The sequence below is a fragment of the Diospyros lotus genome, chromosome 3 (genome assembly GCF_014633365.1).
Source record: "Diospyros lotus cultivar Yz01 chromosome 3, ASM1463336v1, whole genome shotgun sequence".
Taxonomy (NCBI): domain Eukaryota; kingdom Viridiplantae; phylum Streptophyta; class Magnoliopsida; order Ericales; family Ebenaceae; genus Diospyros; species Diospyros lotus.
Window position 1 is genome coordinate 26176937 of NC_068340.1, and position 24614 is coordinate 26201550.

The window sequence follows — 24614 nt, forward strand, 5'->3', positions numbered from 1 at the left end:
GGCGAACACTCACATTTGGCGAAATTTCAAATTCTTCTCAACAAGCGCGGTATGCCTTGATTTGCGTGCCTGCCTCGATTTGCATGCCTTCTTCGAACTTCGCACGAGTCACTTCGTCTCAACCCTCAAGGCACCCTAATCATCACATTTATCTAACAATTATAATTTTCCTTAATTTTCTCATATTTTTCCTATTTTTCTCCCATTTTCGTCTCTAATAATCCAAAATAAATATCTATACGACTATTTTCTCAAATATTTTTACATAATAATTTATAATTTAATTTTCTTAAAATAAATAAAAAAAATTTCGAAATTACCTGAAGTCTCACGCGCCCTCACGCGTGGGCGCGTGGCTGACTGGTTTGAACTGGCACGTGGCAGTCACGCGCAGGTCGTCTTCTACCTCTAGTCGGCCGCCGGCGGTTGCTCCAATCGCCTTGAAACCGGTACCCCCCGGAAGCCATTGAGAAGTCGATCCTATCCCTACCGAAATCAGGCCGAAAGGCCACTGGAAAGTTGCCCAAATGGCCAGTTGCAGGCGGCAGAAGGCAGACCGCCTCAAACCCTCGGCCGAGTTCGAAACCCCCTCAAATCTACTCCAAAACGCCTCAAATCGATCCCAAAATTATCCTTGTCTCCCAGAGACCAAAAGCCCTCTATCAAAGCTCCAAAAATCGTTCGAAAACGAGCTCGATTTGGTGCCTTCTTCTCGGCCGAAACCCTTGTCTATTTATAGCCAAAATTCGCCCCCACGTGGCTGATCTCCGGCCAAGGCTTCTTCCCCACGCTTCCTAGACCACCCTAGGCCACTCCCTGACGACCCTAGGCTGCCCAAATCGCCAGAAAATCAGGCCAAAATCTCGGCCAAATTTGCCATGTACGTGCGAGATTTCTGAAAATTACAGTTAGGCCCCCATGAAATTTTGTTTTGCATTTTGGTCCTTATCCTCAAGCCCCTGATCTTTCTAACACTCTCACTAAGACCCTCAAGATTGGTACTTCTCATTTCTCCCTTGAAACTTTTGAAAAATTGTTGTTTAGACCCCCATCGGGCAATTTTTGGAAATTATACTTAGGCCCGACTGATTTATTTAACCTCAAATCCACTCGATTCAACCTGAAATCACTTAAGGGTTGTTCTATACATCGAATAATAGTCCTTGACACTCTCCGTTGATTTTTGGACATCGTTTACAGCAATTCGGTAATACGACCTAATTGGCAGTTGTATTTTTGCTGTACCGAAAACTGTTCCTTATCTCATTTCTTTCATTACTAAAAATCATAATTTTAATTGCTCGTCGATACTATACCATTTTTCTTGGCTATCTAGGGTCCGATGTACTCCCTCTGATTAATTCGGTCGTCCAAAGCTGTGTTAGTGTGCCCTATAGTCTTATTTTTCTCAAAATTCCAATTATGCCCTTTATCAAATATCATTTTTATCCTCAAAATTATTCTCGGGTGTTACAATGACTCCCTTGTTTACCTCTTACTAAGTGTTGAATCTCATGTACATATCATAGGCTTTTATTTTGGGCCATCACTACTCTGTATCTATCTGAGTTATAAATCCTCTTATGTTATGCCCCTAGTTGCATAAGCATTAAAGACAGGTTAATCATATTATATATCTAGTGTCACTAGAGTTGACAACCGGGGGGGGGGGGGGGATCCCAAACCCCCAATACCTTGTCTTGGATAATGTTATTTGTACAAATAGAGTTTTTACAGGTAATTTAAAAAGATCATTTTGCTTATTTCTCTTCTCTCGATGACCATTTTACCCCCCTCTCTCTTTCTCTCTCTCTCTCCTCCCCTCCCCATTCAACATCGCCTCTCACAGTCTTCCTCTCATCGCTCATCGTTGCTTTGCCCTCATCGCTTGTTGTCGATCGTTGCCTCACACTTGTTGCCTGCGCTGCATCCTTGCCTGACCATCGGTTGTCACTTGCCTCGCCATTACCACCCGCCCGCTGTATCCTTGCCTGATTGACGGTTGACGCCTCGCCTCTCGCCTGGTCGACCATTGTTGCGAGAGGTAAGGATGCAACGGGCGATGGTGGTTGATCAGACAAGGATACAGTGCGTGGGCGACGGCCTGGGCAAGGTAGCAACGGGCAGCAATGAAAGAAAGGCTATGAGAGGCAGTGCTAAAGGGGAAATGAGACAAAGAGGTGGTGCGATTGCAATGAGGAGAAGAGAATATCGCAAGTTTATCGCGATGAGTCTTCAATTTATCTTGAAAACATCGCCTGTAAACCCCTTTACGAATAGCATGACTCATCTTGTCTTATATCCTGATAGAGTGAAGGTTTTCATTTTATTTTTTTCTTGGGCCGAGGTTGAACCCCAAATATATATATATATATATATATAATGGATAATGTATTTATATAGAGATAGAGAGGCAGGCCAGAAATACTAAATGCCATTTCTTCTTCCACCCGAATTGAAACTTTACTGGGGATTCTCCAAGCCTGACCTGATATCAATCAAACAATCTTCAATCCTTCCTGCCCCAACTAAGTAAGGTAGGGCAATATAATTTATTGATTAAAGGGGAAATTGGTGCGATGTAGGGCTGTAGGTTCCAGGAGATAACATGGGGGACTCCTTTATTGTATACGGCACGTGGGGCAATATAATTTATAATTTAATTTGTGTTTTGTTATTGTACCCATCTAACGGTATATAAATCAATTGAGTTCCTCCACTTGTTAGAATTTACGTTTTTTTTTTTTTTTTTTGATGAGAAAATGTTAACTATGCACAACAATAAAACAAAAGAAAGAAAAAAATCCTTATCAAGACTCTGCAAAATTTGGCCTCTTAAGACAAAATTTCATCTGTCTCATAATGGCTCGTTGTTAATATTTTAGAGATGAAAATTAAATTATATCTCTATTTAAAGTTAAAAATATTTTGTCTCTTATCGATATTGATTCATCTCTAACTCTATCTTATAATCGGTTTTCAATTTTATTATAATTTTACATTAGGGACAGAATTTTATTCATCTCTCTAAGTATTTTAGGATTTGGAAATGGATTTTTTTTTCCCTCTAAAGTCCGTTTGGTATTTAGAGACAAATTTTATTCGGTATCTAAAGACCAGATCTCTAAATGCATTTTTGGTCTAAAAATTCCACTTCTATAGGTTGAAATGGCCTTTAGAAATGGAAAAAAAAAAAAATCTTTAAATGACAAATTTTCTAGATAAATCAAAAAAATAGTCAAAATTCACTGATTCAAAACCAATTAACAAATAATATCCGCAATTCCAACAACAATCACACCAATAATCAGATTGAATGCCAAATCAAAAACTTGAGAGGATCAAATAATTTTGTGTAATATATAAACATGAAACAAATATAGAAGTATGATCTAAAAATAAAAATAAAAAAATTAGAAATTCATCACATATGTAACTTTGTAATAAAATTGTGAAACATTCAAGTGCCCAAACACGAACCCATCTTCATTATTCATGATTCACATTGGCTACCAAAAGCAGGGCCATGCATGCACTGCTCGTCGGCCTCTGCTAGCTTAGGAAATTAAATTAGGATCCCAGCCCTGTTGGAACTAGTTGAATCTACTAACTTTTGTAATTTTTGATAGAGAACATCTGCAAATTATTTGTTTTATTCAGTTGATGAGCTGAGCATTAATTAATATACAATATTATTGATCGTTGGCAAGACATCTATCTTAATCATGCTTAATATTATTATTGTTGGCAGGCATGGGAGAGCTTGTAATGTACAGCCCCAGCAGGAGGGCCACCACGACAACAAGAACTATGCTCACCACCATCCGGGGCTTGCTCCCTATCATCATCGCCTTTAATGTCTCTGTCCACCCGCCAATTCTATTTCTAGCTAATGAATCTCCATTTCCATTTCCATTTCCATTTCTATGCTTCTGATCATCACTTGTCTTTCTTGCCTTTCCCACCACTGCTCCATCATCTTCAGCAACAGTTCCTTTCATTTTCTCATCCGTTTCCTTCTTAGCCAGCTCTGACGTCTTGGCATTTGCTGCAGGCTGTCCAGCAGCCACGGAAGAAGAAGAACAATATTGTTTGCTGGGCGCCGGGGCCATTTTTGATTCCTCTTTCTGTTTCAACGGATGATCTTCCGAAGGTCTCACTCTCCCATTATTATTTGATCCCTCTTCTTTCTGCTTGGGCTGTGCCTGTGCCTCAACATTTGCGGGCTTCTCGGCTGATTTTGGACGCGCAGGCGATGTTGACTCGGCCCCGGCCGGCTTTTCTTTATCAGCCACCTTGGCGGCGATTAGTTTCGGCTGTATGATGGACAGTGCCTCCTTCTCAAACTTGGCAGTCACTCTGCTCATGTCACCGTTCGCCGAAGCTGGGTATTCCTTGGCAACCCGACTCCATTTGTTGATCGCAACCTGGCGTTCTCCGCTGACCATGAAGAGCCGGTTGGGGGTTAGCTGAAGCCTCAGCTGCGACTTCTTGAAACCTGTTGAATTAATTGCACAAACAACCACCACCATATTAAGCTTTTATTTGTAATTAAGGTCCTTATAACTTACCCGAAAACCTGTAGAGATTAATCAGCTAAAATGGTTTGATATTGATATATACAACTAGAGTAATTGAATGAGGATCATCATACCAATGTTTGATGATGGTTTAGGAAAACAATGGTTGACTGAAACTTCTTAATGATATATATGAAAGCAGTAGCATACTTATATATATATATATATGTGTGTGTGTGTATAAAAATAGACACCTGGTAGATATATGACTAGTGTTTCTTTATCGTCTCCAGTAATCACTTCGGTTTTGGGTTCAAAATCTTCATATTCTCGCCTGACTGTTGCTTCAATCTTTGAATCCATCTTATAAGCTATATGTGTGCGTGCGTGTAGCTTTTTTTTCTTCTTCAATGAATTTCCCGATGAGATCGATGCTAAGTACTCTGGGGGAAATAGAGAAATGAAGAGAGGTGAAGAAGATGTGGTACGAATGATTAGTTTTGTTTGGTTATGTGTATATATAGTTTCTGGCTGGTTGTTAATTTTTCCACACACACACACATATTAATATATTCTTGATGTTCTTGCCTTTTCTTTTCTTTTCTTTCTTTCTTTCTTTCTTCCTTCCTTCCTTCCTTCCTTCCTTTGGTTCTGCACATCTTTTGCTTGTTCATGGTCCTCAAATATTCTCTGTTTGTTTCCCAGGAAAACCTGCTCAGCTGGGACAGTGTATGCTTTGCTTGGGGATCTTGTAGATAGGATTAACGGTCCCTTCCTGCATGGGCAAAGTCAAGATTCTTCAATTTCTTCTCTCCACTGCTTTAATTTTCTACATTAATAATGGCTTCTGAGTTTCATTTCATTTTCTTGGCTCACCCCTCCCTCTCAATTTCATATTCCAAAAAATATTATTGATTTATTTATCCTTAATAATCAATGATGTGAATATGATTTTATACAGAAATAAAGTTGTTTAATATTCTTTATTCTGTATAAATATCAAATTTTCTCTTTCTATAGACATATGTAGATATGTTTCTCTGAATTACTTATTTGAGAAGCCACATGATCTTAAACTTAGAGAATAAAATTACCGAAATGCTTTCATAAATTTAGTTAGCATTTTTAGTTTCCAATCAAGAATTCAATTATAATATTTTTTTTACGCAACTGGGTATCTTTTCATCAATATGATATGCTATATATTGCTTAAAGATTAAATAATAGTTTTGTAAGAAAAATATAATGTGTTACCTAGTAAACTATTCATAAGCCCAAAGAAAATGGCCTTATAGACATCATTATTCATTTTCATAGTATTATGTGGTCTGTGTTAGGCACGTATCTGAAATTTTTTTTCCTAGGTAAGGTACCTGTCGCCGGAACTGACGCCAACAACCTAGGCTACGTGCCAACGGTCCAAGGGCAGGGCGTCAGCGGCAACGACCAAATCGTCCGAACCTCGATCTTAACCGCCGTGAAGAACCACCGTCGAGAAATCAACGCAAGTCGTGTACGTACAGCGAGAGGCCCGATTCAAGCTTCGTCAAGTTCGGCCGGTTCTCCTTCGCCATTGTCGGTGACAGCATGAACTTGACGATACCAGAGCCGGGGTCGAGCACCATCACCAACGTGTGCGGCGTTCTTGTGGCAGCCTGGCTGCCGGGAACCGAAGGTCAAAGCGTCGGCTACCTTCCGTTCGGTAATTCTGGGTTCACCGGAAAACTTTGCTGGGACCTGGTACCGGCGAGTGGATAAGCTGCCGATGAATGTGGGCGATACTCACTATAATCCTCTCTTCCCGTTTGGTTTGATCTCACAGCTCAACCTAGCTTTGTGGGATCAGAACCACAAGCTTAGTGGGACAAACTAGTTCAATTTCTTTGAGTACCTAATAGTGTAAACGGCGAAATTATCTTATACTTATATAACAAATTCATGTTTATTGTTCAAGACATATTATCATGCCCACAAAGCACAAATCAAGTGGTTAGATCACAATAAATTATTTTGTATTAGTAGATTGTGAGTTAGATTCTTTATCCTGCGCAGTGAGCTAAAATCTTCACCTGTGATTTATTTCATTTACTGAAATCAAGAATACGATCCGTAGAGAACCGTGCAAGAACGATAATCCCAACTTAGACATATTATCACTCATTAAACACTGTTTTGTTCCCAAAGTTATTAGAATTAATCTAAAGCATAGCTTTGGACGCTAATTTATTCTCATAACAAGTGTGCTTATCTTGGAACTTGAATTATTTTGAATTTATTCAGATAACAAATGTATTTGCCTTAAATCCAAATTTAATGAAGGTCAAGATAATAAGTCAAAGTATCAATGATTTTGTTTAAAAAAAAAAAAAACTTTACCTCATTTTTAAGACACTCTATCCTATTTTATTTTCCAAAGTTCCAAATCTATCAAATATGTAATCCCTAATTTTATGTTTTCATATATTGTCCAAATTTGCTTCAATTAATGAAGGATTATAGCTACCAAATCACATATCAAGTGGTTAGATTACGATAAGTTAAAATTTATACCATTGCATCGTGAATTCAATTTTTTATTTTATGCAGTGAGTTAAACTCTTACTTGTGATTTATCTTTTTTGTCGAAATTGAGGATACGAATGACGGGAGATCGTACAAAAATGATAATCTCAAAAATAGATTTTGGAAGTTCTCCATCTCAAAGCGTGGAAGAATGTGTGCAGGCGTACTGACTAGGAGATCTGGGATTTAGAAGTTTTTACCGCATGAATAAACATGTGTTTGCCAAATTTGGGAGGAGATTACTGAACCATGAAGTAGGAAAGCCCCGTCCCATATGGATCTTAGCTAAGGATGTACAGTATCTGGAAGCTAAGGAAAGTCATGTTCTCCAATGCGGAAATTAATGCTTTTAAAGTCCTACGAGATCGATGTCTAAAAGAAATGTCCAAGGAGATCATAGCTAAGGGTGATGCTTGTAAGTTGCTGGGCAATGTGTCTTCATCAAGGTTTAACCCAAAACACAAATTGCCAGAAGCAAAAATAAAGAAGAAGAAGTATAAAGCGAAATCATACTAGCCAGCAACCAGATCAGAGTGAAAGTAACTATTTAAGTTAGGACTCCTCCCATTGCCATTGTTCTTTAGTTTGGACAGAAAAATAAAAAGCTTCTAAGATCCACCACATTTGATTAGACATAAAGCTGAGTCTATAATTGGCCATGTTTGTGAAATTACAGGCTTGTTCAATCAAATAGATACGAACATCAATTGACCACCAGATAATCTCGACAAATTAATGCCAAACATATTGAGCAAGAAGAGAACACTTTTAGATGGAAGTTAACTAAACCATCTAAGTATATTTTTATGCTCTTTTACTCTGATTTTGGATAAACAGATTATTCAACACCAAGAACGAAATGTATTATAAGGTCAGCAATTATCAAACATTAGGACAACAAGAAAACAGGGGAAAACAAGCAAAAAACATCACACCAAACCTTAATCCCACTAGGGATTATGTCCTATGTCATGCTTAAGACTTACTAAGTTCTCTTTGGTTTTTTCTACCCTTTTTGTTACAAAATTTCTGCCATTTCCACCCCAATTTTTGTATGGATAATTTTATTTCTAATTGCCTTCATAACCACCAAATCTCAACTACAATCATCTTTTGTATGTTAACAGAAATTGTTTCTATTTCTATATCTGCTTCTTCTTCCTCACGTTTTAGTTCTTGTTTCTTTTGTATTGTAGTTTCTTTCTGAAATATTGGTGCTCCATATGCCACTAATCCATCTAATGATCTGTAGTTAACAAAATTCAATCAATCTGCAATTCGAGCCACACATCCAGTGGAAATTGCATTGCAACCTGTTTGCAAAATATAAGGCAATACTTCAAGCATAATCCGATCGTGTTCGCTATGCATTTCCTGATAGGTATCTTAGTGAGAATCAAAGTTGAGTCCCTTTTTCTTTACATCTTTACTACAAAATAAGTAGAATGCTGAATGTCACAAAACTAAAGAAAAGCCAATACAGTTTACCTAGCGAGGACTGTAACTGTTTCTCATCTCCATCTTTTGGGGCTTCCAGGCTCCAATTATAATACAGTTTTGTCCATAGACATATCATGTCTATACTTTGATACTAACCAACTTAATGATGTTTGTTAATACCTTTAAACAAAGAAAAATCGGAAAATAAAGGATAGAAGTCTATAGATGTATCTCAGAAAATAAAGAGTAGAAGTCTACAAATCAGAAAATAAAGAGTATGCTTATAACATTTAACATCTTGTCTAAAGTTGTTCCTTCAACATCATCTTAGACAGGTGTTGTCATGATTTACAGGAATCCTTCTTTTTATTCTTTTTCCCCCCTATTTTATAGGGGTGGGGGGAGGGTGAAGGTTACCTGCTAGTTAGCTCTTAAAACATAGAAAATGAAACACCTCATCTAGTGAAATTAAAACTTATGGTTGTTGTTGTTATATTTGTTCTTTCCTGACAAAAGGGACGGTCGGAGGCGAACCTGCAATAGCGAGGGATGGCCCCTAGCGATCGGTCCGGGAGGTGGATGGCACCTGCAAGCACTCTAACGCTTGAGTGAATAAAAAAATAAAAAGTGAAAAAATTTCAGTGAGTTAGAGAGAATAACATATCTTGATTCTGAAAAGAGCAAGTTCATATCGAAGGAGAATGAGTTCTCCTGCATGCATGCGTCGTGTGTTTGCAGGTGATGGGACCAAATATCCGACGCTGGTGAAAGTTTTCAAGTAGTGGCATGGTGTCGACGAAGCTCTCATTAACGTGAATGTCATCTGTCATAAATGAGAATGAGATTTGGGTGGGTGTGCAGATTCTTAGCATGAGAGCTGCAATAATGTTGCTGTAGGCTAACGCAGGGATAGAGCCTGGCCGAGATTGAGGCGGGACAGTCTAGTATTAATCCAAATCAATTAGTATATTTTCACATGTATTGGAAATCCAAAACAGAGACAAACAACATACATTACAATTATTCAAACTACTTCAGATGTGACACTCCTGGACAAGCTTGGGAGACAAAACTAAAGAGAACTACAAGAAAGAGCATCATTACAACAACAATAATAACATATCCAGCCGTTATCTCACTATGTGGGATTGGCTACATGAACTCTAGACTTTTATGTGGGTTACATCTCAACAGATAGTTTGTCTAGAATTTATATTTGGATTCGATTAGGTTTTACGCTGACTGTCGGCTACCTAACGCGACCCTGCTCCTTTATCCGGACTTGAGACCGGTAATGAAATGAAGCAACTAGCTCTCTGTAGTTTGTAAACACTTCAATATACCTGAACTCAAATTCTCATACCAGCAGAATTAAGATTAAAAAAAAAAAAAACAGTAAGGATACTTCCCCCCCCCCCCCCCCCAAAAAAAAAAAAAAAAAAGAGAGTTCAAGTTATTCACTACCTGCTTTATGTACACATTGAATACAGTAGTTCGTTTTTTTTTTTCTTGCTAAGAGAAGATGGTAGTTTCTACTACTTCTGTAAAGGAAAGTGAACAAACACCAATGACATTATGACAGTAATATATAAAACCCAGTACAAAAGCAATCCTTGCTAGTGATAGCTTCCCATGGTGTATGGCAACCTTTTTTTCTTTTTCAAGCCTACTTCATCTAATGTTTTACAAAGTGCCATTCAAAAGAACAAGCAAGAGTATTCTTCAACCATGCCATGCTTCAAACTTTTGATTGTGTAGCTACTAATTCTCAAGTGCAAAAACAAAGTAAAAACTAACCACAATTCAAAAAGTGAACGCTCCATAGTTCAACCCATTAAGCTTTGCTGCTCTAATCGCTAGTTCCTCCTGGCTAACAACTCAAGGGTAGAGTTGGCAAATGGGTCAAGTGGCTCATGGGCCCGTCTCCCAACCTAGCCTCATATTGTAGCAAACGGGCTGTGTCGGGTAAGTGCTTTGTGACCTGTTGCCAGCCTTGCTTGACCCCCTAAAAATGGGAGTGGCCCACCAAAATGGTCTCGCCCTGCCCTGCCCTGCCCTACCCTACTAAGGACCATAAGGCAGTGCTAGGCCCCTATTTTCCATTATCTACCCTAGCTCGGCCTGACCCACCTCCTTTGCAGGCCAAATTCAGCCCGGCCCATAAAATGGGTGGGCCAAGCGGGAGGCAGGGCCGATCCGCCCATTTTCCAACTCTACTCAAGGGTAAGTCCTCTTTGCCCACAAAAACAAAATTTAGTCAAAGCCCCAACCCCATCATCTCTTGAGTTTGAGGACAAGAGACAGAGCTGCACGGATATGTACATGCATGTATTATGTACATATATCTTAAATTCAGATGCTTGAATAAAACTACAAAACCGATTATGAGAGAGAACACCTCAAATTCAGATGCAAAAAGAATTATAGACATGCATGAGATACATATTTTATTTAACACACAGATTAAAAAGAATGGAACTTATTTGGACTTAGCTATTTTTTTACAACGGGTTTTTTTTACAGTGGGGAATCATTTCAATTTGTATACAAGTACGAAATTTCATGATGAGCCCTTACTACAGTAATATAAGCCACCGATCGACCATGGCAAGCACAGGAGTCGACGACCATATGACGACGTGGTTTGCGGCCGGAGAAGAAGCAGCGGAGAGGAGACCCACCACCGGCGATGGCGAAAATGATCCATGGGGAAGGCCACGACCCACGACGAACCCACGAAGAATTGGCCACTCCGATCGGACCTCCTACTAGCAACGACTATGACGGTCGCCGATGATGGGCGAAAACGGCCGACAATCGGTCGTGGCAGTGACTATTGAAGCATAATACATCACATTCGAATAAAGGGAAAGTGTCCATTATTAAAGAAGGATGATTTTCATTCTTCTACTATTTCTTTTGTTATTTTTCTACTATTTACTTTTCTGTTTGTTGAGCTGTACATAGGGACAGTGATGTATTTTTCCTTTTATAGGTTGTTAGAAGATTCCTTTTGTAATGGTACATAGATGACTGAGTGTACAGTTTTGAGAAGATAAGATCAGAGAACATTTTCTCTCCATTTTTCTAGGCATTTTCTTCCTTCTCTGCATTCCTCAGTTCTTCATTTTGTTACATGGTACCAGAGCTCCCCTCGATCCAAACTTCTCACCATGGCTAACGAACGGTTTCTCAAATTTTCAGATCCTTTCAACCCATTTCGTATCAACAACGGTGACAATCCCGCTGCTGCCTTAGTTTCAGATCTCTTGACTAATGATAATTATGTCAGTTGGTCTCAAGCTGTAAGTCGTGCCCTTCGAGCCAAGAACAAGCTTGGTTTCATTAATGAGACCATTTCCAAACCTCAAGATGCCACTGATCCAATTTTTGAAGCATGGGAACGTCGCAATGATTTAGTCGTCTCCTGGCTTCAAAATTCTGTAAGTTCTTCTGTTTAATCCAGTCTTGAACTTCAGGACTGTTTTACTCAACAAAATGGTTCTCGCATTTTTTAACTCAAACGGGATCTTGCTAGCCTCTCTCAAGGTCAGGATTCCATTAGCACTTATTTTGGCCGCTTAAAAATTTTATGGGATGAATTGGCTATCTATGACCCCATACCTGTTTGTGATTGTGGCAAGTTGAAGGTCTTAAATGATCGATACATTCGTGATTGTGTCATACAGTTTTTAATGGATTTATCTAATTCTTATTCCCCTTCCAGATATCAGATTATGCTTCTTGAACCCTACCCCCTCTTAATCGAGTTTTCTCCATGATTCAACAGCAAGAACCGTAACATCTCATGCTTACCCAACCCTCTAACTCTGACCTCATGGTCATGATGGATAAAACCAAACCCTCTTCTTCCAAACTTGCCTAGAAATTTTATAACTCTGTCGCTCAGAAACCAACTCGTCCTTATTGCACTAATTGCAAAATCCAGGGTCACACTGTTGAGAACTACTTCAAAATAGGAAATGTAACCCCACCTCTGTGTACTCATTGCAATATGTTTGGCCATTTTGTTGAGAAATGTTACAAATTAAACGAGTACCCCCCTGGCCATAAGCTTTATGGCAAGAACAAGAAGTTTGTTGCTGTTGTTATTGCTCTTTCTCGAGCATGTTCTTCTAATAATCATGATGAAGAGTCCTCTACCCCTTGGATAATAGACATTGGAGCAACATATCACATGATCTGTTTCCCCTCTCTCTATTCATCCATCACTGCCACTATATCTTCTCAGTTAAATTACCTAATGGTGTAGCTGTCCCTATTACTCACATTGGTGTTGTGCACTTATCTGAGAATTTAGTCCTTCACAATGTGCTTTGTGTCCCCTCTTTCACTTTCAATTTAATTTCTGCTCAACGACTTGTTCTTCATTCTTCTTGCTGCCTTATTTTCTTTTCTCATTCATGTTTTATACAGGACTTAGCATCTTGGGCAACGATTGGGATGGGTGAAGTGAGGGATGGTCTATATCACCTGTTGCGATTTGGTGTGTCAGCCTCAGCTTTGGTTGATGTTTTACCAGCTTTCCTTCATAAAGACCAACTTCTTAGTGCTTCTGTCACACACAAGGATTCCACTTCTGATAAAGAGTTGAATGGTTATTCTCGTGGTGCATAATATTATGAATTTTATATGTTTGTGGATGGGAGATCTTCAGCTTGATGTCAAAGGTTGCCGTGATGTGTGTGCGTCTTTTGACAAGTATGTGGAGGTTGAACGTCTCGAAGGTGATAACAAATATCACACTGAGCGATATGGTTTGCAGGTCTGTTGGCATCTGCACTTCACCAACTAGTGGTTTGCTTAAAGTTTAATCAAGACTCAACTGGTGGTTATTTGTTATTGCTTAAGCTTCCCATCCTCTCCTTGTGTTTCATGTTCACTGGCCAATCGCCTGATAGCCACGCCGTATGGCCGAGACATGGGATTGGAAGTTCAGAGCAATCTACATCTCTTGTAAATCCTAAAATGGGCAGCCTTGGCCCGTGGGCTGCACTGACCGATACTGAGAGCCTATGGGCTAGGCTAGGCTGGCCTGGTCTGTCTGCACAGCTCATAGCCCATTTGATACCTCAATGACCAAGCCCAATATTGAAGAGGTTCAATCACCAACCAATTACTCCCTTTGGCTACTTCTCTTACCTGCCATCCATTTGACATGTTTTCTCAAGTCCGTCAATGGCGCTAGCTCCACGGGCGAGTGGTCATGGGAGGTCATGTTTAATTATTAATATTGAGTGTTACATAAAATATCAAAATTTTATGTTCAAATAATATTTATGTACACAAAGGATGGCAATTCCATAGAGAATCAAAACCAAAATTAATTACGAAAACCCATTCAAATTGGGGTTCATTTGGTTGAATTTTTAAGATAATACGTTTCAAGTCTCTTGTAACTTAGTGATATACAACCATATCAATTTAATAAGACATAAATAAAAGTGGAACTGGATTAAATGAGCAAAAAGTAACATACAGTGAAAGTATAGATACGATAAAGGAAATAAGTAAAATGAGAATCTTTCTCCCTAATAGATGGTTCATTATTGACGAAATTCACTCATTCCGGACAAATATTAATGTATTATAACTAATTTGGTTCTCCAGCTAAGTTGAATCATTTATTTGATGCTTTGTCCATAATTTACTAATAATCCAGCTATCTAATTCCAAAATTTAAACGTAAAATCGTACGAATGAATGTGAGACTAATGGGTTTGAGGATTTAACGGCAGAAATTAGAAATTACTTTATTCATTGATATTTGAAAGACTCCGGAGTTTAAGTGTAATTTCAAAAAAATAGTGGTATAAAATTAAATATGGCTGACTTTTGTCGGAAAAGCAGCTAGGCAAAACGCCTTAATTTGTTTGGCAGCGTGCCAGCCAGGTGCTTGCCATGCACGCTTGCCGCGCCAAGACGGCTGCTGCAGCTGCCGCCACCTATGTTTGTTGTTGCCACCTGCTGCAAATTCGTTTTTTACAGCACAATCTAGAGGAGCCGTGGTAGCAATTGGGGCCAAGCACTTGGATTAAGGATTTTACAACTTATATTGGAAAAAAATTGTAGGTAAATACGAAGGAGTAGCCTAGGCTAGGGGCTAGGCCATGGTGGAAATTCATAGATATTGGGCAGCCCAAGGAATCCTTAGATTTCTGCCTAGCTACGTACTTTGCTTAATTACATATAAATATATATATATATATATCATGAAAGATAAATTGGGAATGGAAAAAATTGGAACAAGCTCGAATAAACCAACGCAACGCAAGTTTAATAATATAAGGTAAGTGAAAAAAAAGTCTAAATTTGGGTTGAAATTGGTTATACTAACACCAATTTTGAAGTAGTCTTTTTTGACTTATTATACTTAATCTTTAATAAGGAACTTTGAATTGTGACTTCGATGATCTTGTCACTTTGGGGAGACTTAATTAAAAAGAGCTTCAAGGAAGACCATGAAAAGCTAGAAGCAAATTTAGTAAAAATTAATATGTTTTTTATACAAATTACATGACCATGGCTTGCATAAGATTATGTGGGAATATCTAAACATAAGGTTATAGATTTTTAACTAAACAGAACTCATGTTAAGGTCTCAGAGAATCATATGAGCCACCAAAACTCCAAAATAGACTTGGATGAGATGGACAAGCCTACTTGCATGTTTATTTCATATTTTCTATATTTGTTATGAACTAAAATTTACTATATTTCATATTATTTTTATTGAGTCTTAGAACTCATCTCTTATAGCTAATCATACAAAAAGACCAAAACCTAACAAGGAAAAGACGGTGATGATGCAGATGATGAGCCATTTTAGGACAAATGAGTGTTTTGTTCTGAGTGGCCTAGCTGTTAACGAGTTTTAGTTTGAATTCTTTCTTGTTCTTGGTTATTTGGAATATTTGTCAAACAATTATGCTTTGTAATAAGTGTGTGTGGGGTGAACAAATTTTAAGTCTGAGGTTGGAATTTTTAGGTACTTTTCCAAAAAATGAATTTTGCTTGAAAATGTTTGCTTTTGTCCCAAGGTCTCGTAAAACATTTGACTCGACTGATATTTGAGTGGCTTATGTTGCCTATTTTTTGGGGGAAACTTGAGTTCTTAGCCAATGAAGAGCGGTGAAATCTGGATCCCACCTAAGACACCCAAACCTTTAGAGACATAATCATCCTTCTGTTCGGCCAGTGGCCACGATTGTAACTGAGGGTTACGTTAGCACTTTGAATGTGAAACCAAGGGTGCCACAACTTCCTCATAAGACCTCACCACTAGAAAATTTTGTTATGTCCAACAAACACTATGAACCTTTCCATACTTAATCCGTCTTGAAAAGTACATTGCCTATACTAAAATTTGAATGGTAGGTTGCAGTAACCATACCAATTGCAAAATGATTATTTCATGCCATGACACTTGAAAAGCAACAAGGGTCATCATCCCTAGCCATCCTCTTAGCCATGCCAACTCACAATCATCCCCTAGTTAACAATAAGGTAATCATCTTGGCCTAAGCCACAGTCTTGGTTGAGCCTATTAGTTGAAAAGATACAACCAAGAAGGTGATAGTGTTCATCAATTGCAAGGGAGTCGCAAGACATAGTGGTCGGCATCTCTTTTTGTGGATTTGGATATTGATAATGGTTGGGACTAATTATCAGGATTTAAATTGATGTCAATATTATAAAAAGAAGTGGGATTGAATTTCTTAGTATAATTTTCAATATCCAAGTTCATATGAATACTCACAAGTATATGGTGGATAAGATAAATTAAATGTCTTTATCCATGAAGGGTCGTGGTCCTTATATAAGTTGGGTGAGATTAGATACTCATTGTTTATTTATAAGATTCTTGGGCAGTAACGAGTTGACAGAGAATTTGTTCAGGTCAAATTAAGATAATGATGGATCCCCTATATTTGTTTCAAATTTTTCAAAATTGAGATTCTAGATCAACCAAAATGACACATGTTATTGTTTTATTATTTGGTAATAGGGACATGTGATAGGTCAAGATTCATCGTCCAGTAGATAGAATTTGATATCTCATCCCTTAAATGTTTTCTCATCAAATACTAACTTAAATATTGAATGATTGTTCTAAATTTGCTCTAAGCAATTATAGGAAAATTCAAGCCAACTTTTAACGGACACAAATAATTGCATCATTGATGAGTAGTTCACTTGATTTTTGATGCAAGCACAAAAACTTGATATTTTTAACATCTTGTCTCCAATTAATTGGTGAATAAGATTAACTCAATTGCTCACCAATACTCAAAAGTTATCTGGAAACTCGATTGAATAATTTAAAAGATCATTTGAGATTAACAAGCTGATATTTGACTTGAGTCTTACTAAACTTGTTTTAATACTCGATTATGTAAGCCCAAATATGTTCTACACGATTCCAAACATAAGGTTTGAAAGATAGTTAAATTAGTCTTCCACGCTTCATTTACTCAAATATTTGTGAAGTTTCTACTCAAGTAGCTATGGATTCACTTTGAATCATGCATAAGGGCCCACTCGAATATTTAATATATAATTAAAGTTTTGCATTAATATGTTATTAATGACATCATCATCAAAACATTATTAATATGTGAACTCAACATATCAGAACAATCCAAAAGTCAATTGTTTTTCTCGCATTGCTCCATGCACCATCAGGAAGCAGCCATCGAGGATCATCATTTGCACAAACTTCTTAGTGCCTGCATTGCCCAGCCACTAAAAGTCCTTGAGGTCTTGATCCATTTTCTTGAGAGGTGATAACACTTGTTTTTTATTTGTTCAAGAAATAAAGGAAAGCGTGTTGCTTGTGATCCTTCATTGGGCTTAGATTAGAGTGGTTGTGGAGGTGCTATGACCCCAAGGACACCACTCTCATAGGCTTCCTTGTTGCCATTTGAGATTAAGTAGGGGGACTTGTGTGGACAATGGCTCGAGAAGCAGTGATTGATCACGCTTCTCACTTGATGTAATCAAGTTTCTCTTGGATAACCACCACCTAAGGCCTTCTAGGTAGATGTTCACCGCCAATACTTTCACTTCTCAATCAAATGTTTCTTTGCTTGTATGTATGCGAGGGAAAATATTTTGTTAACCAAGCAAAATAGAGTGTCTGTTATGACTACTGACAGGTTATTAAATCAATTTCTAGCTAATTCTACGATGACATGTGAATCAATTTTAAAACTCTTACATGAAAGATATTAGAGGGCACCCGAATCACCATATGTTGTTACACTCTTCTAGGACTATTATGAGCATGGTCATCAAGATGTCTCAAGTATATGAGTTTGTAATCACTCTTGAACCATATACTAGGGTCACGTCCTAGCAAAAATTTTGCTCAAAACAAGTTGTCGGATTTTACTCAGTTTGTTAGAAAATTGACTTGTTCCATATGCAATAATCAAAATACTTGACCATGTCCATGATACTCTTGTGGTAAGTTCTAAAATTACAAAATATACTAAGAGACCAAAATAGTTATATCTAGGTGTAAAATGTTCAAATTTTGATATGAAGTATAAAATTGGTCCAAACAGACCAATTTCGTTCTTGTCCCACATTTTTACCTCAATTAGGTTTTATATAAATGTCATTAAAATTTTACAATTAACATCTCAAATTAATTTAGGATGGTGAAGATAGTTTGCACTCCGGTAAGAGAAAAGAGAAGGAAAGCTGCGATAACAGAAATAATTGTCCACGGGCTTCTAAAATAAATTTGAATTAGGCTGGCGCGCCATTTATTCGAACGCTTATTGGAGTAGTTGATGAGATTCGTGTACACCTGGTCAAGGTTGCCGATCATCAAGACCAAATCCTTGGACATTGTGTTGAACAAATCGGCTGCCTCCTTGTCGGTCCCAATGAAGTTGTTGATAATCCCTTTCGAGCTTAAAAGTTTAATATCCCGACTATCTTCGATGATACGGTCCATGAACGCGACGAATGAAGTGACGTCGCTGCCAGCGGGGATGTGGCAGCGCTCGAAGGCTAAGAGATTCAAGAACATTGATTCGGTACGGTCATCAACTGTGAAATTGGGAAGTTTCAAGAAGCCATCGTCGAAGGTGATGTCTCGGAGACTTTTGCTTTCGCTTTTCATGAAGCAGATGCCAGCCTCATGGAGCTCTGTGGCTGGGCGGACGACGCGGTGGCCAACGCCCTTGTTTTTTCCTTCTCCTTGATTTGGAGATTGAGCGGCTGCATCTCTGGGTTTGTTGTGTGTGTGGAGTAGGTACTTGTAGCAGAGGTCAAGCTTGAGCAAATATTTGCCCATCAATATTGGGTAGTCACATTTTCCTTGATTTGGAGATTGGGGGGCTCTTTGATTTGGTGATTGAGGGGCTGCATTTCTGTGGAGTAGGCCCTTGCGGTGGAGGTCAAGCACGTGCAAACATTCACCCATCTTTGAGTACTTGTCATCTCTAATATCGTAGTTGAGAAGCCAGAGTATGTCCATATTCAATGCTTCAATATTAATGTCAAGCTGCACAAATAATGTGAGAGGTAAAGCAAGTATTTAAGTAATGTGAGAGGTAAACCTGGACATGGATGCGCGACATGAGGACAGTAGACATGCTATTTAAGACATGACATTGTGGACAAATGTTAATTAATAAAATAATGTTTTATATTTTAGTTAATAATCACATATCTAATCGAGCTCCTGGAGCATAGAAGCATGAAGGATATGGAAATTAAATGGTCATGCAATCAAAACATGAAAAAGTAAAATAATAACGTAATTACCAAGTCAATAAAACTATAAAATATGAAATAAATAACAAAATTGTCCACATAAATAACACGTGTCAAGTGTCCCTCCTATGCCCTTATGAAAAAATTTAAGAAAGTTGTCAAACACACCATGTGAATCTGCCCTATACATGTTGGAGTGTCTGACACCAATATAACAACTCGTAGAGAGTGTCTATACTTTATAAGAAAACACAATAATATCTTATTGATAATATTGAGAAAACTAAGAAAATTCATATGTAAAACAAAGTGGTAGGTCACAAAAACTATTTATAGAAAGTCAAACTCCTCATCAATTTATGATTTGACTTTGAATACCCAATTAGCATGAAGAACCCAAATTTCAAATAAATTGTACTCTCGAATTACTTGAATATAAATAACTAAGGTAAAATAACTTAAGTCATGTAGAAAATAGGCACCAAAAATATCTTCAGGGTAAGATAAGAATAATCATTAGAAGCATAGTTCAAGCATGAGAAAATTTCAAAGTACTTACACGTGAAACCTTTCTTACAATATGATGCAATACTTAGGATTTAAGATTCACAAATAAATCCATGCCCAGCACAAAGAAACATAGGGCATGCATCACAAGATCCTTTTTATATAATGTCCTAATAATTTTGTAATTTCAATCCAAATTCATCTCGAACTCGCAAAAGTAAGAGAAATCAACTAGATAGATAGAGCCAACTAATTCCCCCTTATGATCCTCAATATAAAGCTCAAATCGAAAGGTATAAAAAGATATTGAGTGATGAGCCAAATGTATAATATTCTATGTTACTCTTACATGCCTATAAGCCATCTCCCAAATTCTTTTCTAACTTAAGTATCAGAGTAGCATCTTTTCGGTCAAGTCCTAAAATAATTACTTTTGTTTTAATTGTGCAAAAATCTCAAGTTTGATCAATTCATAATGTAGTCTCAATCTCATATGAAATCTTATGAATTCAATTAGTAACTAATTTTTAAATCTCATTTATGTTAAGAAAAAAGGAGAAAAGAATTCAATGTATACCTCAGTTTTTTCTAAGATACCTTTGAGCTTGAGCAGAAGTAACATTGACAATTGATTTTCTAGCAACAACATGTCGACCATGATAAACGGCATGACATAGACATCCCCATATTGACTAAAGACGGGATCATAGTTGGAATAATAATTATTAGGCTGGTATGCAACACGTAGCAATTCAAGCATGAAACACCCATCCATGATCATTAATTGTACAAATTTTTCAGTATTGTCTTGCCACTCGCGCTCGAGCGAGTCATACGAATCCTTGAGCTCTTGCGCCACTTTGACAATGGAGTCAAAGATTGTGTCCAGAGACACCTGCGATTTATTGAGGACATGGAGGAGAGCACGTAGCTTGTGATCCTCCATGGGCTTCAAATGAGGCTCCCCGTAATGGTAAGGCCCGAACGACACCACTTGGGGCTGATAGGCTTTCTTTTTGTGGTCGGAGATGAGGGGAGGGATCTTGTAGATGGACCGCTTCCTCCTGCACGGCTCTTCTTGGCTTTGACCATTGCGGTGGTTGTTGAGTTTATCATTGATGTCGATCACCCACTTTCTCATCTCTCCGCCTGCTCTGAATGTCACTCAGCTTGGAGTCTATAAAGGAAGCGGCCGCCTGGCAGTTTGTCGAGCACTTGGTGTGCAGAAGTTGGGATTATAAAGAGAGAGCCTATATTCCTGACTTGCAATGCTGATACATCAACGGCAGGTTCTTTGCTTTCTTGTGGGACCCAAATCTTCCTCTGCATTCACTGTTCAAGCAGAGCAGAGAAGCCGAAGCCTATACTATGTTCTATTTAAACGAAACGAATATTATCCACTTAAAACGGTCAAAGGCTTCACCTTTAAATAGTTCTATTCACAGTGGAATTTTTCCTTCACTTTAACCCCGAAAGCACTGATTCATTCTCCCCCAGTTAAGGAAGGAATAATTTTTACTGTTTTAGGTTCCCATCCACGTGTTTCATGTTCACTTGCCAGTAGCTTGACAGCCACGCCGTATGGCCGAGACATGGGATTGGAACTTGTAAGTTCAGATCTATCTTTATGTCTAGTAAATCCTAAAATGGGCCGCCTAGGCCCATGGGCTGGGCTGACTGGTCCTGAGAGCTTATGGGCTGGTCTGTCTGCACAGCTCATTGCCCATTTGATACTTCAATGACCAAGCCCAATATTGAAGAGGTCCGTCCAATCACCAACCAATTTCTCCCTTGCTAACTCTCGTGCCTGCCATCCATTTGACGTTTTTTCTCTAACCCAATATATTTAGGACCTATTTATTAGTGGAGAATGTTTTATTTTTTTATTATCTTTAATTTATCTCTACTTTCATGTTTCCATTTTTATAAAAAGTCAAATAAAAATGAAAAATGTGTTTATTTCTATTAAATATAAAATCAATTTTATGCTTTAAAAAATAAAAGAGTGTGTTTGAAATCATGTAAAAGAAGAGATGTAGAGATCACCAATAAAGAAAGAGGTGAATGATCAGAGAAGAATAAATTAATTATCTTTGTAACATTATGGTAGTCTGATCGATAGAGATATAGTGGTGGTGCTAGTTAAGAGATGAAAACAATACAAAGAGGGTAACGGGAAAAAAGACATTAGTGGTGCTCGTCATCAAAGGTAACAGGGAAGAGAAAAGGATGGTGTAGTTAGTGGGTGGGCATAGATACAAATGAAATACTAGGAAAAAAATTATTGCTGACAAAATTTAAAATAAGGCTAAAATTAGAAAAGTTTGTTTTTTTTTTTTCTAAATAATTATCTTTAAGATGTTTTCTAAAATTTATTAAAAAAACAAAAAAATAATTTCTATTTTTATTTAAAATATAAAATATATATTCTGTACAAAATACATAATATATGTTTATGTAGTGCCAGGAAAAATAGAGATAGAGAAAAATGAGAAATTTTCAAAAAACAAGAGAAAAAAGGAAAAAGCTAATGACAAAAAAGGTTTCACCAGCTGACACGCAGCCACTAGCCTCGCGGCAGTCTGCTACGAGGGCTGGCCACACAGCAGCTTGCCGCGAGGACAAGCCTCGCGACACTTAGCCACGGGTCGCTCGTGGCATAAAGCTCGTCGCTGGTCGCATGAAGCTCGCCACGGGCCTTGCAGCCAGGAGCTTGCCGCGACAGCTTGCCTCATGTGAGCCTCACGGTAAGTAGCTTGCCACCAGGCCGCAGCTGTTTGCCGCGGGCTGCCTTGTGGCAGCATGCCTACTCGCGACTGCTTGCCGCAAGCTTGCTGGTTGCCTTACGGCAGCATGCCGCGAACCACCCCCCGGCTAGAGAGTGACAGCAAAAAGCTCTTTTCGACCAAGCCTAAGCCCCACTCAGCAATCGCCACATGTCGACTCTAGCCACCCTTGAGAATAGTGCCCTATAAATACCCAGCTACATGACATTAATGAGGACTTCCAACTTTGGTAAATCTTATCACTTTGAATACACTTTTACTATTTTCATGAATAGTTATCGGGATCCGATACTGACTTTGGCATCGGAGGGTCTTCGCGGGGGAAGATTCCCGTGAGCCTTCTAACCCATTTTTTGAGCATCAGCAGGGCTAAATCCTTGCGGCAAGACTTAGCAGCGAAGGCAAAAAGCTTGCAGCGAGACCTAGCGGCCAAGGAAGAGGCTTGCAGCGAGACTTAACGGCGAAGAAAAAAGCTTGCGACGAGACCTTGTGGCAAGAACTAGTGGCGAAACCTTGTGATAAGAGCTAGTGGCGAGAGTTTGTGGCGAAACCTTGTGACAAGAGCTAGTGGCGAGAGCTTATGACGAGAGTTAGTGGCAAGAGTTAGTTGCAAGAGCTAGTGGCGAGAGTTTGTGACAAGAGTTAGTGGCGAATCCTTGCAGCAAGCATCCCTGCGGCAGACTCCTTTGAGGCGACATCTTTTACAGCAACCTAACCTCACCCGATAACAAGCTTGAGTGGACCCCACATCACAAATTTTAATTGTTATATTTTGACAACAACAATTTAAAATACAGATTAATTTTGTAGAAAATATAGATTATTTTTTTATTTAATCAACCCTAAATTAAATTAGAACATATCAAGAATAAAAATTTTAAGAATTTTATATCAAAGATCATATCGATAACTAACTTTTAAACAATATCTAACTTTGAAGATGATTTTATCACTGTAGTAAAACTCTTTCATTTAAAATTTTATCTAAACAATTAAATTTTAAATGATTACTATCAAACGCTACTTAATAAATGTTCCCTTTAACAACTTCTTAATTTTTTTTGCATTTAGAACACTAATCAAAAGTGTCACAATCGAATGCCTAAATAATATTTTCGATATAATTTTGACTAGCGAAATGAATCCAGTTAGTATTTAATAAATTTTAATATTTAGTAATTAATTTTGAACATTAATATTTAATACTTATTAAACTAATTAAAACGTAGAACCTGACTATTATCTCATTCAATTTGTGAACTCAATAAATTTATTAATCTCTACTCTTAACAAATTTATCTCATCTATATAGATGTTTATTCCATCCCGATTAAACTGGTTTTGATCTAGTTCAATCCTAATTGATTATGAATATTTTTTTATTTAAAAATATGTATATATATATCATCCAAATAAAACTTTTTATGAAAAAATCTAAGCAATTAATAATATGTATATTATATTATTATTTTATTAATAATTAATATTATTTAATTAAAAAAATTTAATTAAGATTAAAAAATAAAACTAAAATGAAATTAGGGGTGTTCGTCGGACGATTTGGCTTGTTTAAGCCATTTTTAATATGCTAAATTATATATGTAATTTTTTTATTACTTCAAACCGTGTTGTCTAATTTAATCTCCATAGATCGCACCAGACCACAACGCAAAATACTATGCGATTCGATGTAATTTTTGCGATTTATCCAAGTGGACTTTCTATTGAGTTTGGTAGAGAGTGTCAGTGAAAAATAAAGGAAGATTTGAATTTTTAATGAAAGAGGTGAAATGGGAGAATGAGAGGTAGAGAGTGTTGGTGGGGGGTGGGGTAAAAAAATGGAAGATTTGGATTTGTCCAACTTTTAGTAGCACACATGCAGGTGGATTTTTTTTTTTTTAATTGCAATTCATTGGATCCAAATCATAGGTGAAAATTAGAGATGGCAAAATGGGCTTGGCTCGACGGGCTGGCCCGTTGGGGCCTGGCTCGGCACCAGACTAGGGCCAGCATTTTGCTGGCCCATTTAAGGTCTGGCCAAATGGTG

The 24614-nt window shown here is 37.9% G+C and overlaps 3 protein-coding genes and 1 long non-coding RNA gene across 4 annotated transcripts; 1 reads left to right on the top strand and 3 right to left on the bottom strand.

Moving 5' to 3' along the window:
- Positions 1-3471: 3471 nt before the first annotated feature.
- LOC127797882 (uncharacterized) lies at positions 3472-5152 on the bottom strand. Its single transcript, XM_052331065.1, has 2 exons — positions 4775-5152; positions 3472-4498 (listed from the first exon to the last, which is right to left on the bottom strand). The coding sequence occupies exons 1-2, from the start codon at positions 4881-4883 to the stop codon at positions 3720-3722; spliced, it is 888 nt and encodes a 295-aa protein (XP_052187025.1). The 5' UTR covers positions 4884-5152; the 3' UTR covers positions 3472-3719.
- A 3640-nt stretch (positions 5153-8792) lies between these two features.
- Positions 8793-11404, bottom strand: LOC127796558 (uncharacterized). The gene is made up of 2 exons (XR_008022024.1): positions 11100-11404; positions 8793-9463 (listed from the first exon to the last, which is right to left on the bottom strand). It is a non-coding gene; the product is annotated as an uncharacterized LOC127796558 (long non-coding RNA).
- Positions 11405-11412: 8 nt separating this feature from the next.
- LOC127796557 (uncharacterized) lies at positions 11413-13886 on the top strand. The gene is made up of 2 exons (XM_052328742.1): positions 11413-11965; positions 12960-13886. Exons 1-2 carry the CDS (start codon positions 11696-11698, stop codon positions 13158-13160), a joined length of 471 nt encoding a protein of 156 aa, XP_052184702.1. The 5' UTR covers positions 11413-11695; the 3' UTR covers positions 13161-13886.
- Positions 13887-18137: 4251 nt separating this feature from the next.
- On the bottom strand, positions 18138-21351 carry LOC127797907 (UPF0481 protein At3g47200-like). The gene is made up of 2 exons (XM_052331106.1): positions 20359-21351; positions 18138-19062 (listed from the first exon to the last, which is right to left on the bottom strand). The coding sequence occupies exons 1-2, from the start codon at positions 20920-20922 to the stop codon at positions 18196-18198; spliced, it is 1431 nt and encodes a 476-aa protein (XP_052187066.1). The 5' UTR covers positions 20923-21351; the 3' UTR covers positions 18138-18195.
- Positions 21352-24614: the final 3263 nt, after the last annotated feature.

Excerpts from the sequence above, each read along its gene's own strand:
- LOC127797882 (XM_052331065.1), bottom strand. The coding sequence starts at position 4,883 with ATGGATTCAAAGATTGAAGCAACAGTCAGGCGAGAATATGAAGATTTT. Across the intron at positions 4,499-4,774 it reads ACTAGTCATATATCTACCAG|GTTTCAAGAAGTCGCAGCTG; the intron begins GTGTCTATTTTT and ends TTAATTCAACAG.
- LOC127796557 (XM_052328742.1), top strand. The coding sequence starts at position 11,696 with ATGGCTAACGAACGGTTTCTCAAATTTTCAGATCCTTTCAACCCATTT. Across the intron at positions 11,966-12,959 it reads TCTCCTGGCTTCAAAATTCT|GACTTAGCATCTTGGGCAAC; the intron begins GTAAGTTCTTCT and ends TGTTTTATACAG.
- LOC127797907 (XM_052331106.1), bottom strand. The coding sequence starts at position 20,922 with ATGAGAAAGTGGGTGATCGACATCAATGATAAACTCAACAACCACCGC. Across the intron at positions 19,063-20,358 it reads GTATCTTAGAAAAAACTGAG|CTTGACATTAATATTGAAGC; the intron begins GTATACATTGAA and ends TTATTTGTGCAG.